This window comes from Indicator indicator, chromosome 7 (assembly GCF_027791375.1).
Source record: "Indicator indicator isolate 239-I01 chromosome 7, UM_Iind_1.1, whole genome shotgun sequence".
NCBI lineage: Eukaryota > Metazoa > Chordata > Aves > Piciformes > Indicatoridae > Indicator > Indicator indicator.
The window spans coordinates 29106756-29120378 of NC_072016.1; the positions used below are offsets into that span (position 1 = coordinate 29106756).

Consider the following 13623-nt stretch of genomic DNA (forward strand, 5'->3'; position numbering starts at 1 on the left):
ATTAGTCATCCAGACATGAATTTTTACATTTGTAGCTAATTGCACCTAAGAAACAAACTTTCCCTCAAGGCCTTGGGTTATACAGAATGTGATTTGGCAACCTGCATTTCAGATGCCTTTTAGGATCATTGCCCTCGTCCTAGAAATTGTCTTTAGATCATGTATATTTGCTTTGAATAAATAACTAATATTAGGTGGCAGGAGGAATAAATGAAGTACTGGCTATTCTGTATTACAGAAAAATTAACCTGCTGACAGCAAGATAGACTTTCCTGAGGCAGGTGGCATTAGGAGCTTATTCGTCATCATGGAGCCCCACGTGACGTGTTGTACTCTCATTCTTCTTGCAGGATGAAGTTATTGCTGTTTCAGAGAAAGTTACTGTGAAGCTTGAGGACTTGGCAAAATGGGCACAGTCCGATTTCTCCAAGTGGAAGTGTGGTTTCCGGGCTGAGCCGGTCAAGCTGATGGATGTAGGGAAGAATGGGCAGAAGGAAGCCTTAATGAGATACAGGCAATCCACACTCAACAGTGGCTTGAACTTCAAAGACATCCTGAAGGAAAAAGCGGACCTTGGTGAGTATCCCTTACTTTCTCCTTTGGGGAGTAGCCTGTGGGTGAGCATCTTTCAGAGGTGGATGAGCCCAATCCTGCCAGGAGATCGCCAAGCCCAAGGTATGTCTGTGCTTTGCTTTGGGCAGAGGTGTGGTGATGAAGTACTTGAGCTGAGTGGTGGTGAGCTCGTTTCAGGCTCCTTCAAATATTAGCATGGGGTGGGTCTGTGATACCTGTCTGCTCCATAGACATGTCCCTGAGGACTAAGGCTCAAACCCTGAAGATGCATGCACAAGTAATTGTTAAGGGCTCTCCCTGGGGCTTGGCAGGCCAGATGAGGTCAGAGCTGCATGTTGTGGGGAGAGGAGCCTGACACATCTTCCCAAAGCCTCCTTCGACAGGTATGGGAGAGCTGAAGCTTTTCTCATGTCTCATCTTCTGGAAGCACAGGATTATCACCTCCTTCTGGGGCTTGTGCTGTCTGCATGTAATCAGCTTTGTTCAGAAGGGAGATGTCCCTTCCTTAGCCTTCTATAGTCTTCCATTATAAGCTTGATGCTACTTCCTAGCATAGGCCTTTGCAAGCTTGCCACCGTTCTCTCAAGACAGACCTGTGCTTTCTAGCCCTGTCTGTTTCTAGGGAGGAAAATAGTAGCTCTGCTACATGGGATGGTTGCAGACAAGCTTGCAACTCTGGGGTGGCTTTGGTGTTCAGACAGTGACACATCCAAAATCTGTGGTGGGGCCTGAGGTTCTAGGGCAGTGGATCTCCTGTTGGTATATATGCCCATTTGTGGTTTTAGGACCTTGGATGTGTAATAACTGTCAGAGGGATGTTTCTCTGTTGTCCCAAACTTTTAACAAATGTCTAAAGTTTAAAGAGCATCAAGATTAGGACATAATGGGTGGAAAGGTAAGAAATTGAAAGCTGAAGCTGATGCATGTGAGGAAATGCTTTTTCACCTACGTGAATAGGAGATGCAGGCCAAGGTCAGTTTTATAACGACGTTACTATGTTGGCATCAAAGCCAACTTACACTAAATTGAAGATCTGTCTTGGAGGATTTATCTTCTGCATCTCGTTTTTCTGATCTTATCAAATGGTGCAGTGATTTTGTCAATCTCACATTTCACCATTAGATATGTAGGTTGCAAGATTAAAGTATGACTGGAAGTTGTTCTTATTTTTCATTACTTCTCCAGGAAAAAAAATAACCCATGCAATTCTTTCTCTTTTCTTTTGCTCTTCTATATGGTGTCTTCTGGTTCATAATTACATGCAGTAATTTTCTCTCCTATTGCCCTGGCATCTTCTTTATGCAGTACATTTATTTGCATTTGTTTGTTGTGTCAGAAGAACTTTTGTGTGTTAATGTTTTGTTGTTTTTGTGTTTAACAAACAAAAAAACCCCTTGTGGTAAGTGATGAAATTGTTATTATCTACCCTAGGAGCCAAAGAAAATGATCTTCAAGCCTAAAGCTTATAGTTGCGTGTAGGGGTTATACTGAAAATGCTTGTGGAATGCAAACTATACGGTATAATTTTGATAATCCACATTCTGATGTTGCTCATTTTCAGTTGGTGGCTCTGGCTTTCTTATTGGGTCTTTTAGTTTTTTGGGTTTTTTCCACTTGAAAACAGTATTTTGACTAATGTTTGGTTATCATTGTATTTTTCTTCATTATGACTGGTTGACAAGACTGAAACCAAAGGTTCAAGAAGACCAGTAACTGGTTAGGCACGTTGATACAGACCACTGATCTAGCCTTGGAAAGGCAACCAAAGAAATATCTTAAATCTAGTACTAGAATGATTCCTTTACTATTCGAAAGACCCAAGAATTTAAGCATATTTTGCTTCCTGGATCTGAGAAAAACTCAGAAAAAACCATGATCTTCATTGCTTCTGAAGCAGACCTATTTGGTTGTGTTCTGTAGACACCCCATGAGCTCTGGTGTTTGGCTTAACTATGGAATGGAGGTTTAACACCTACCAGATGAAGGAGATTTACTTCTCTCATTCTGAGTGGTTGGTATTGCACTCTGGCAGTCGTCCTCTCCCTAGCTGTAGGCAAAGGCATACAGATGTGAGCTGCTGGTGTGTATCTTCTCTGCTGTGAAAATGGCAGGTTTACTACCTGTTCTGACATGTGCCCACAGACCTTTACCAATACTGAGCATCATGCCAACAGAGCAATGCTCAGCTGCAGTGATCAAAGATCTATGAGCAAGAACTTCTGCAGTAGGTCTCCACCACAGTGGGATGGGGTTGTAAACCTGCGAGGGAGTGCAGTGCACTGTCATGCAAAGGTGTCTCTGGTGAGAGCATGAGCACAGCTATATTAGCAAGGCTAATCCGACAAAAGAGAGAGGCAATCTACTGCACATCCACCATTTCAAACACCACAGTGCAGTTCCTATCCTGATCAGGATGGAGATGTTTCACAGAGGGCTTCCTCACTGGGCAGCATGAGGCAGCTGTGATGGTGCAAACCACTTTGTACAGAACTTGGATCTGAAGGGAGCAAAGCCCTTTTTGTACTAGTTTGGCAGGCCATGCATGAGTCTGTAGAGATGCCCACATTTAACCCTAGCTGTAGACAAGGAATTTGCTAAACCAGGTGTTGAAATAGCCTGGATAAGCAAAGTGATCTTCTAGACCCCTTTTTTTCCTATGAAACAGCATGTTTGCATTACAGAGAAATCCCATAAAAGTGAGTAGATTCTGAAATTTTTCCTATTAGATGTTTTTTGAACTGAGCTGTAGAAGGCAATAGGAAATCATATCCCTACCAGAGAGATCAAAAAACTTTACAGAAGAAAGTCAGTTTTCTCACACTATCCAGGAGCGGTGAAGGTGAAATAACCCGGATGAGATGAAGACATGGCTGATGCAGAACCATAGAAGTGGCACTGTGCAAGCATATTGAATTGAACACATTGCTGCTGGGAGCAGGGCCCCTGTGTGAGCAGTGTATACCCTGTGCTATATGCTCTGTGGCACTTGCTTAGCCCAAACTAAGGTGACATCTGGTTAATCCACAACCCAGAGAAATCAGGCACCTCTAACTGAAAGTTGATCCTAATTCAAATTTGGTAGCTCTGTGTCTTTCGTTCTGCCTTTCCCCTTTCTTTTTTCTTTTTTTTTTGGTCTCTTGTGGGTTTTTTTCTTATTTCTTCTTTTCTCCTTTTCTTCTCTCTTGCCTTTCTTTTCTGCAGAAACTGGGTTTAGTTCTGTAAAACACCATTGCTTTTATCACTAGTGAATTATGCAGAACTTCTCCTTAGGATTATATTAAGGAATAGATCTAGCAACGGCATTTTTTGTGTGTGAGCTTCAAGATTTCAGCCTGAAAAATGTTTTTTAAGAATTATTTCTTTCTGCCTCTTGAGATATATATGTCATACATTCTGTCCCTTTCTACAAATACGTCAATATTGAATGCTATTTATAGCTTTCTGAATATTTCTTTCAAATGTTGAGAAAAATAAAGAATAACAACAATGCAGCATATAAAAATAGAGTTGCTCAGGAATGTATTATTCATAATGAACATGAGAACCTGTTTTTCCAGAAGAATTGGTCTGATTAAATCATTCACTACTAAGGCCGCTAGTTGTTTATTTTTGTCTTTAGAATTATTTAGGGGATTTTTCTTTGTAATAAATGGACTCGTATACCCATATTTGGTAAACTAGTGGGAAGTCACCAAATGAGGAATTACTTCATTTTACAAAATTTTTAGCAACTAAGCAATGTAAACACTCTCAGTTAAATATGGCAAAGTTGCATATTTGTATTCCTCAGGCTATAGTTTGAAAAAAATTCAAATTATTTTATATAACACTGCTTCTTACAGACTTCCTTTAAGTGAAGTATGAAAGCTGCAGTGTAAGCTTTATTGGCCTATAAATATGTCATTATAGTTGGACTACATTTATAAGCTTTGGATTGTTGTTTAAGCCAAGAAAATATGTCTCTACAGGTTGACTTTTTATTGAAACCCTTTGAGGCATACAACAGAATGTATTTTAGGCCAAGGTTATTAAAACAGCATTTTCATTTTTGCAGCAGACTCATTGTCAATTATGCTGCCACAAACTGTCTGTGGATAGGCAGTTATGAATGGTTTCATCTCTAAATGTGTCTTTAGAAAAAGAAATAAAAGATAGAGGAGTCAGAGCTGAAATTGAGAGAAGAAACTGAGGGGAAAATGACTGAATTTAGTGCTCACCATCTCTGTTTGTCTGGGTTAGGCTGGGCTGTGGTGCTGCCTGGGTTTAGCCAAGGAACAAATGGCCCCAGTGCCCCAGGCTGGGCTGGGGATTTGGGAGCAGCTGTTGCCCCAGCCGGGCAGTCTGCATCCCTATGGCTCATGAGTCTGTCATGAGAGAGGTCTGGGTTTGGTCCCCAAACTGTCATTGCTGTTCTTTTTATTTGACCTTTTAGGAGTTTTTATGATGCCAGAATGTATGGTTGAGGTTGCCACATGGTAGGTACTCCAATTCCTGCACCGGCAGCATTAGTAATGGGCATGAGCAAGCTCTGGTCTATACTGCAGCTGGGCTTGCTGCAATTGCTGCTTGTTTGTTTGGATCCAGTGAGGGAGAACCCAAAGAAAATGTAACAATCAGTCCTGTCCTGATTTCTTCCCCCACAGTAATGCATTTAAGGATGTAGAATCTGGGTCTTTGTTCTCTGTGAGATCCAGGAAAATCAAGTACTGCTTCTATCTGAGGTTTATATTTTAGCAGTTGCCCTTTTCTAGTCCATAGGTGGTTTTCCAGCAGTTGTTTCCTTCTTATGTCTTGAACCTTCCAACATTGCTTGCCAGGCAGGGACTGGATGCTGCGGGACTGGATGCTGCAGGACTGGCTCTCCCTCACATTTCCTTCTCCTCTTTACCATTACCTAATTTGCATAGCTTCATCCGGGAAATTGAGGCTCATCATCAGGTCTTGTGTTGATGTGTAACTTGACTGATCCACAGCAGATTGCAGAGACTTTGGAAGGAAAAGCAGAGCAAGGATGAACTATCTTCCAGAAAGGTGCTGACCCCTCCATGCCTAGGCAAGTCACTTGTGCCCAGCCCCAGTGGGCACCAGGCTCTTGCATGGGACTTTTGATTTCACTTGCTAGTGGCCTTGCAACAGACAGGGCTTCTCCACATGAAGATTATCAAGTCATATATATGTAATCAAACTATAGTATTATCAAAACTGATAATCTGCAGCTGTAGTGTGCTCAGACACTTGTGGTGACTTCTGAACTGAGGCTGACTCTCCTTTTTCATTGTTTGGCATGTGCTGCTGAATGCAGACTCGCCTGGCTTAACTTGATGCAATAATTTTCTGACCAACTAATTGTTAGCTATTGAGAGTACAGCTACTTGGGATACTTTGTGCCTAAGTCATGCCTCCAACTCTTCCCCTCCCTTCCTTCCCTGTTTGTCTGCAGTCTTTGCCTCTTCTTTGTGCCTTCCTGTCCCCATTGCCCTAACCAAATGCCATTTTGATCTTGATAAAGCTCCTGTAACTGTCCCATTATCCCATTTTCCCCTCTTTGCCCTTGTACACCCTATGCTGGTTTTTGTCTCGTGGGTCAGAATGACCTCCGTAACTCATTTAACCCGCCCAGTGGATACAGCTCTTTTGCTGTAGATGAGCCTATTACATGACTTGTCTGCTGTGCTCCATGGAGCCTGCGCGGAGGAGGACGGCTCCCTTGGAGAAAAAGGGCTGTGGCCTGGCATTTTCTTCTTTGTTTGAGCAGCTCCTGGCACGTGCTGGCACTGTGCAGCAGAACAAGAACAATGGCAGGCTGTGAAGTTGTGCTTTTGGGCTTGCTCTTCAGAGAGGCCTTGGAGCAGGAAGGCTTCCTTTGGTTGTACATCTTTGGTTTAATTACCGCCTACCTTTAGCGTTAATGCATTTGGGATTGGAGGTAACCCAGGGTGCTGAGCAGACAGACAATTTTGTCTGGCCTTGCATGAAGAGGGCAAGATAGAAGTTTATTTTGTTATTTGTCAACTATCTAGTTTAAGATAGCTAATACTTGTTGGCCTGTTTGCTTCAGTTGCTGTCTGCCTTTTAAATGCTGGAATTTGATGCCATTGTTTGGTGTAGTGTACCCTCAATATTCCTGTAATAATGACATGTTTTCCCCTGAAAGTGACCCTGCCTCCCACACCATTTTAGGGCTCCCCCTGCTCGCTTGCCCCTCTCTCCTGAGCCTCTGCAGCTCTCCTCTGCATCTTCTTAGCCTCCCTGGGAGGAGGTTGGTGGGGTCCTTGGGAGGTTGCCTGCAGCCACCTGGTCCTTCCTGAGGCCACATATTTGCCCAAGCAATGCTGGGATGATTTAAGTGCTGTTAATTTCTTCCTTTCTCTGGAGACAGCCTACTTCATTACAGAGGAAGTGTATTGGGATGACAAAAACATTTTAATATGCAGCACTGGCTATGGAAGCCTTTCATTCACCACTGGATTGTGTCGAGCCTCATCTGTTTGTGGCTCTTGAAAGGAGTTCTAACAGCACACGTCTCAAACTTCAAGCGTGCCTTATCAAAAGAGAAAATTTGGGTTACTGCTCAAACTTTGACCCGCCTTTGAGCTCTTGTAAAAGAGGGTAGTATCATTGCCTCTGGGAATTGAGGAGGTGGGTATTTTGGTCTTTGAAATGTGGAAGGTCTACCAAGAAATGTACACAAAATCCCACATAACTTCTCTCTAGGTAGCCCCTAAATCACAGTGGCTGTTCCTCACACCCACTGGTTCCTGCAGCAGGAACAAGCTAACATGATTATCAGAATTCTGCTGATAGCAGTTGTCACTGTGTCAGCATTTTCAATTATGTATTGGTATGACAGAGCACTTTGTCGTTGGTGTAGAGCACAGCCATTTACAATTAAAGTTCTGGTCTATTCAGAGACTTCAGGGAAAGAATCACTTCTGCAAAGTGAGAGGAGGAAGAGTTAAATTTTGCTGCCTTGTGAAGCTAGAGGGAACTACCCCACATTCTCCTAAAGCCAAAGTTGCAGCAGTTTGCACTGTCAATAAGAGTTCTGTTGCAGCCTTTGGTTGGAACTGAAGTAGCCTACATAATTAGAAAATGAGTAGATAAAAAAATAAGGACCATTCACAGTGTCAAAGCAGCCAGTGTGGTGGGACAGTGTCCCTTTAAAAATGTTTGACGGCTTTTTAAATTTTTGTCTGTTTTTAGCACCGAGATTGACCTTGCCAGGCTGTGTAATAACCCACATGTGTCTGCTCTCCAGGATTTTTTCCCTTCTAGTCACTCTTGGATCTTGTATTTAATTCTTACTGACCATGAGGTTTTGTTCCAGTAACTGAAAACGTGTGTCTCCTGCAGCAGCGCTGCTGTGCTCTGAATATGACTTTATCTCAGTGTCTGCTTTTTTCTTTTTTCCTTTTTTTTTTTCTTTTTAATTTTTTTTTCTTTTAACTTCAAGTTTAGAGGGAGCTGTTTTCCCTCCTCAGCCTTCCCTCTAGTTTCCGTCCCTGCCCATATTGTTTCTGGGTCCCAGGGGGACCAAGTTTGGGACATCTATTGTTTTGTGTCCCTGTACTTCCCTTGCCAGTGCTGTGGAGGAAGGTGATGACTAGTCTCCTCTGTGTGCCATGGTTGCTGGTTAGAGCTGTGGGTCCCTCATAGATCATTGATGCCTTTATCCAGCATTGTATCCTTACCATGCAGACAACCAAAAATTGCTGAGTACTGAGATCTGTAAACTGAGCACCTATATAATATTGTGGTATAGTTGGGTGAACATCCTCCTTTTCCTGCCTGTCTGCTTTCCTGTGCTGTAATTCTGCACTGCTGGAGCCCGGGACCTGGAGTGCTGTGGTCATCTTTGAGCCCTCCGTTAATCAAGTCAAAGCTGTCTTCATACAAGCTCATGAATCATTCTGGCTTGTGACCTGGTCTGCCATTCTCAGATGCTCAGGCTCTTCTGTGGGTGCTGTTGACACCGTGGCCAGGCCTGGGTGTCAGTTCCCTTCGAGGGGGAAGGAGAACAGACAGACTCAGTTTACTCACTGCCTTCTTTCCAAGTTGCTCTTCTGAATTAATCTTTATTACTCCTGTGCCCTGGAATGTGGCTTACCTTTTGTTTACAGGCACACTGCAATGTACCTGGCCTGTCATCTTCTGTCTTCCTAAATATCTTAGTCAGATTCTGGCTGCCATGTTGCAAGAGAGACTAGCACATGTTCTCTGAGATACAATATTCATCTTCTTATGGATGACTCGTCTTAGGCCATGGGAGTTTGTCAGAGGAAAAGCATCCTTTGTGTATCTGAAACTGAAGGAGGAGACTTGGTTCTTCTGCCCCTTCTTTTTCACAGAATCACTTGCTAGGACAGAGGCACACAGGAGCAGTTTCTGGTGGGGTGTAATACCAGCAAATGGCTATGTCAGCATTTGTGAGGACCTCAGCAACAGGAGGGGATGGGCTCTGAGCTTGCTGGGGTGTAGCTTTGCTTGGACAGGCAAGAGAAGGTGAAAGATGAGCAGGCAAGAAAGAGAAAGAAGGTGTTGGACAAGAGTGTGGGAAGGACCTTGGCTTCAGCAGCTGAGTATGCAGTAGCAAACCTGCCTTCCCAACATGGGCAGCCCAGGGATCTCCCACAGCATTGTGTGTTAGCTTTGTGAACATCAAGATGGGCTGTGGGGAACGCAGGAGAAGACTGTGATTCTGGCATCCTTGCACTTGCCAAACTGAGTTTTAAGACTCTTGGTATCAATATTTTGACTGCTTAATCTCTTTTGGTTAATTTAGTTCATGATTGTCTTTGCTGGCATGGTGATCCTTGTGTGATTGACAGACAAAGGTGTTTGGGAAGGGAGGGGTTAAGCCTAGTGCAGGTATAAATTGGAGTTTATGGGAGTAAGTGACAGAGAAAGCCTGTATTTAAAAAAATATAACAGCATGAGTTGTGATTCACTGGGTAGGTTTGTATTGGAGAGCAGTGTGGCATAACCTTAATTTGCTTCATTTACTAAAATCTGTACCATGTAAAATAAATTCCTCCTTAATTTTACTGCAAACAATAATTTGCCTGTAAAAATGAATCCTCAGCAGTGTAAACCTTCAGTTTGGGTCTTCTTGCTTTGTTACATTGTGAAGGACAAATAATTAACACCATAAAGAAGCTTTTGTTAGTGATAGATAATGTGTATTATTTTAGCAGGAATATATTTTAGCAGCTTGTGGAAAATGAAGGTGAATTTTTACATCTGCACGCTGCTGCATAATTGATGTGTAGAAGCTGAAATTCAAAATAAGCTTCTAGAAGAGCACACATTTGATTTTCCTAAACATTTAAATATATGTATCACACCCTCATTTTAAGATGCCAGTTAATGACTTTATGAGCATGTTGGCAGCCAGAGCATTACATGTGGTTTGAGAAATGTGTCTGGATATGCTTGGTAAGCAGTATTGTTCTGACAGTGTACTAAAGGCCATCTTCAATTTGACTGTGCTCTACTTTGTTATGCTGTGAAAGAAAAAGATAATTCAGCAGAGCATTGTGCTGTCGGCTGGAGACACCACACTTCAGAATACAAATATTACTAAGGATAAATGAATCATTAAAAGAACAGTAGCATAAAATATCTGATGAATGAACTCCAGGAGTCTCTGCAGGAATAAATTTAGCATTCACGGACAGTACCATAATATGTGAAATAATAGTATCAGTTCTACATTCAGATGCCAAAAACATTTATGGACCCAGAATAATTGTGAATTACAAGGGTATAAATACATAGAGAGGATTTGGTGATATCATAATAAACCATGAGAAATTCACTAGGCTGGTTTCTAATGTTACCAGAACCTTGAGGTATATTTACAACCTTGTTCACACTCCTGCAGTTTTAGGGGGCAGTTCTCCTCTCACAACGCATTCGTCATTCCTTAGTGCCAAGGGGAGTTATGTGTGTGTGTGATGAGTGGAATAGATCCTTACATGGTGTACAATTCAAGGATCCTAAAACAAATGAAAAATATAATTTAACAAGAAGGTGGGAAACATTCTCTTGGCCTCCTCCAAGTTCCCCCATGTCCTGTTCTGCTCCTGTGAATGAGGATAGTGAAGGGAAGATAAGTAAAGGATGGCAAGGTAGCTGCTGTGTTCCTGAATGTTTTATCCACAGCTGCATCATTTTTTTAAACTTTTTATTACTAAGAAACAAAACAACCAAAGCCCAGATGTTCTGGTCCCAGGTTTCTTTAAAGTGCAGGCTAATGTATTTTAAAAGCATGTTCTAAGTACCCAGGGAAAGCAGGGATTGCCAGCCTGTCCACCCAAAGGAGTCTTTGCTGTTGTGATACCAGATCTGTGCCTGATAAGAACAGTTAATTAGGAACCAGGGCTGAACCTGACATGATACTCAAGAGCATGTTCAGCTTTCAGCATGTCCCACATCACCTGTTTGTAATTAAGTCTGGTGTCCCCTGCCTTGCTGAACTGGGACGGTGACGGTCTCCACAGGTACTTAGTGTCGGTTCACACATCTCAATATTAGATGGGTTACCGCCCCAGTACTGCAGGACCCCTTCCCCTCCTAGAGTCTTTCCTCCAGCCAGCCGTATGGTGTTACTGGTCTCATCCTTCTTGTAAGTCATCAGCAAAATATGCATGTTCAGCATGGTGCAGAGCAAGTCTGCTCAGTAATTCCACATTCCTTAAGTGTTGCAGGAGGTCTCTTGACCAACCAAGCTACAGTCTTTCCGCTTACCATTTTCACAGGTTTATGCTCCTGGCTGAACGTCCAGGCCTTCCAGGGCATCTGTGGTATTCACAGTGGGAAGAGTTTATGGTTTGGTTGATGTCCTTCCATACTGTTTTACTTCTAGTTTCTTGGTAGACTGACCCCCTGGTAAGCGCAGATGAATGATTTTGTTGAGATATCTCCAGGACCTTCCATCCTTGTCAATTGGCAAAGCAAAGAGAAGATAATTACAGTACCAAAAAAATAACACCAAGTATTTGGTCATCAGCATGAGGGTAGTCCTTGGTAGCCTTTTAGGTGACTTGTAGTCTTTAGTATGTGTCCTCACACTGTCCTCACCCAGCTACTCACCCAGTCACCGAGCCTGAATTTTCTTCAGTTGCTGACAGTTTATGTCATCGTCTTTCTGTCTTGAATCCTTACATGCTTTTGCTATGGCAAGGTCCTGGGGTTATTATTTGTTTTAATTGATTACTAGTGACTTTAATTTGATATTTCTAGCAATATCTGTGTGAGCTCTGATGGCAAACCCAGGGTGTAATGCAATCTTAATGCATGTTTGTCTCTTTAATTATTTTAAAACCACAGTCTCTACTTTTCTTTCACACTGAGTATTTCCAGATTAAAAGCTTTGTGGAACGAAAATTAAATGATAAGGTACTATAAAAATCTATTTCTAGAATCTCAAATGTTTTGGCTCTATCTTTAGTTTTAGTTTTCTCACTCCTTGAATGACCCTTATTTGTGACACTATTTGTCACTATGCATGTCTAGTTTTGTTGCGCAGAGAAAATAGCTGAAAAAGCCCTTTTGTGCTTGTGTTTTTAATTCTGTGTTCAGATACATAAAAATCTGGCCCCATAAGGTCTGAGGTACAGTTAAAAAAAAAAAAAGAACCCAACCCAAATAATTTTGGCAGTTCAAATGCAGAAACTAAAAATAATTTAATCTGCAGTGTGAACATAGTTTCATATTTATACTAGCATCTGGCCTCAGGAATTGAATACTCCATTCTTTAAATAGCTTCACTCTGGCTCTTGAATGCTTTGTGACTAGAACATTACCCTACAGTCATACACCTTGTTTACATATTTCTGTTAAAAGGCAGAAGAACTTACAGTACTGCAAAACATTGGTACAAGCTCCCTCCTCCCCTCTCGCCTCTGAAAAAAGAAGTTAAAAAAGAAAAAAATGAAAGACTGGTCTGAAAGTACGTTTTAAATTTAGTTCTCTCAATTTGCTTCTGGGTACATATTTTACTGTCATTTGTATTTAAAAAAAAAAGAAAAAGGAAAGAAAATTTTTCCAAAGAAAATGTGTGCTGTTCCACATGCCTGACAGTAGTCAAACACAAATTTATGTACACTTTGTTTGTATGTTTGTTTTTAATTCTGCAAATGCCTTTGTCGTTAAAAACACTTTGCCTACAGGCAGTGGATCTTTTGTGTTACCCATATGGTTGAAAGAAGGAGTAGGGCCTTGTGAAGAGAAAATACCAGAATAATGTAATAAAAAGGTAAACACTACAAACAGGTGGCTAATGATTAGCTTCTTGAAATCCTTTAGGGACAAAGTATCTTTTTATACTTTTATGATCCTTGCCCTGCCCAGCTTCAGGAGGAATTGCATTTTCAGAATTATATATTTGAAACTTCAGCTAAACTTTACAAATTTAGTAGATCCTTATTTAGTGTCTGTGGTGAATGTAAATCCAGCCTAATATTCTTACTGCTATTTTTTCATTCACATGGCTGGAGATGAACCTAGGTGCAGAAGAGAAAATAGCCCATTTTTAAACCTTAATCTAGAATTCGTTCCTATGAGTCACTAAAACAAGATCATAGTGGTTTGGCTAAAAAAGGCTTCATGTCCAAAGGGAATGTTCCTTAAAATGCTGGCATGTTTCCCACAGTGTTTCTTGAATGTGTTTTATATGTTGTCTTTGTGCTATTGTAAAACATCAAAGATGAGATCCTGTAGTTTTGTGTGGGGGAGACTCGTGGTGTTTCAGTAGCCTGGTCATCTTGAGCAAGGGCAGGGGGCTTGCTCCCTTGAGAGGTGTTGAGCTTTGTCATCTGCCTGCTCCACTCTTCCCTTAGGGCAGCCTTCCAGATCTGGCAGGGAGAACTTGAAGTTCTTTTTCTTGTTGTAACTACTCAATGTTATACCATGGGTTTAGGCTTGCTGCTGAGATGCTTACCAGCAAACCTTTCAGCAGTGTGAGCAGCAGGAAAATCGGGTCCTCTGTGCCTTTGTGAAAAACTTAGAAAGAGAGTTGTTTTGTTTTGTCTACCCAGTTATTATATC

The 13623-nt window shown here is 41.8% G+C and overlaps 1 protein-coding gene across 2 annotated transcripts in view; it reads left to right on the top strand.

Annotated features, from left to right (window-relative positions):
* The window catches only part of ARID5B (AT-rich interaction domain 5B), a 116510-nt gene that overhangs the window by 12651 nt on the left and 90236 nt on the right, over positions 1–13623 (top strand). For both annotated transcript variants that reach the window (XM_054382507.1, XM_054382506.1), the window contains one exon: positions 351–576. In XM_054382507.1, the coding sequence (XP_054238482.1) occupies positions 351–576 (226 nt within the window). The remainder of the gene's footprint in view (positions 1–350; positions 577–13623) is intronic.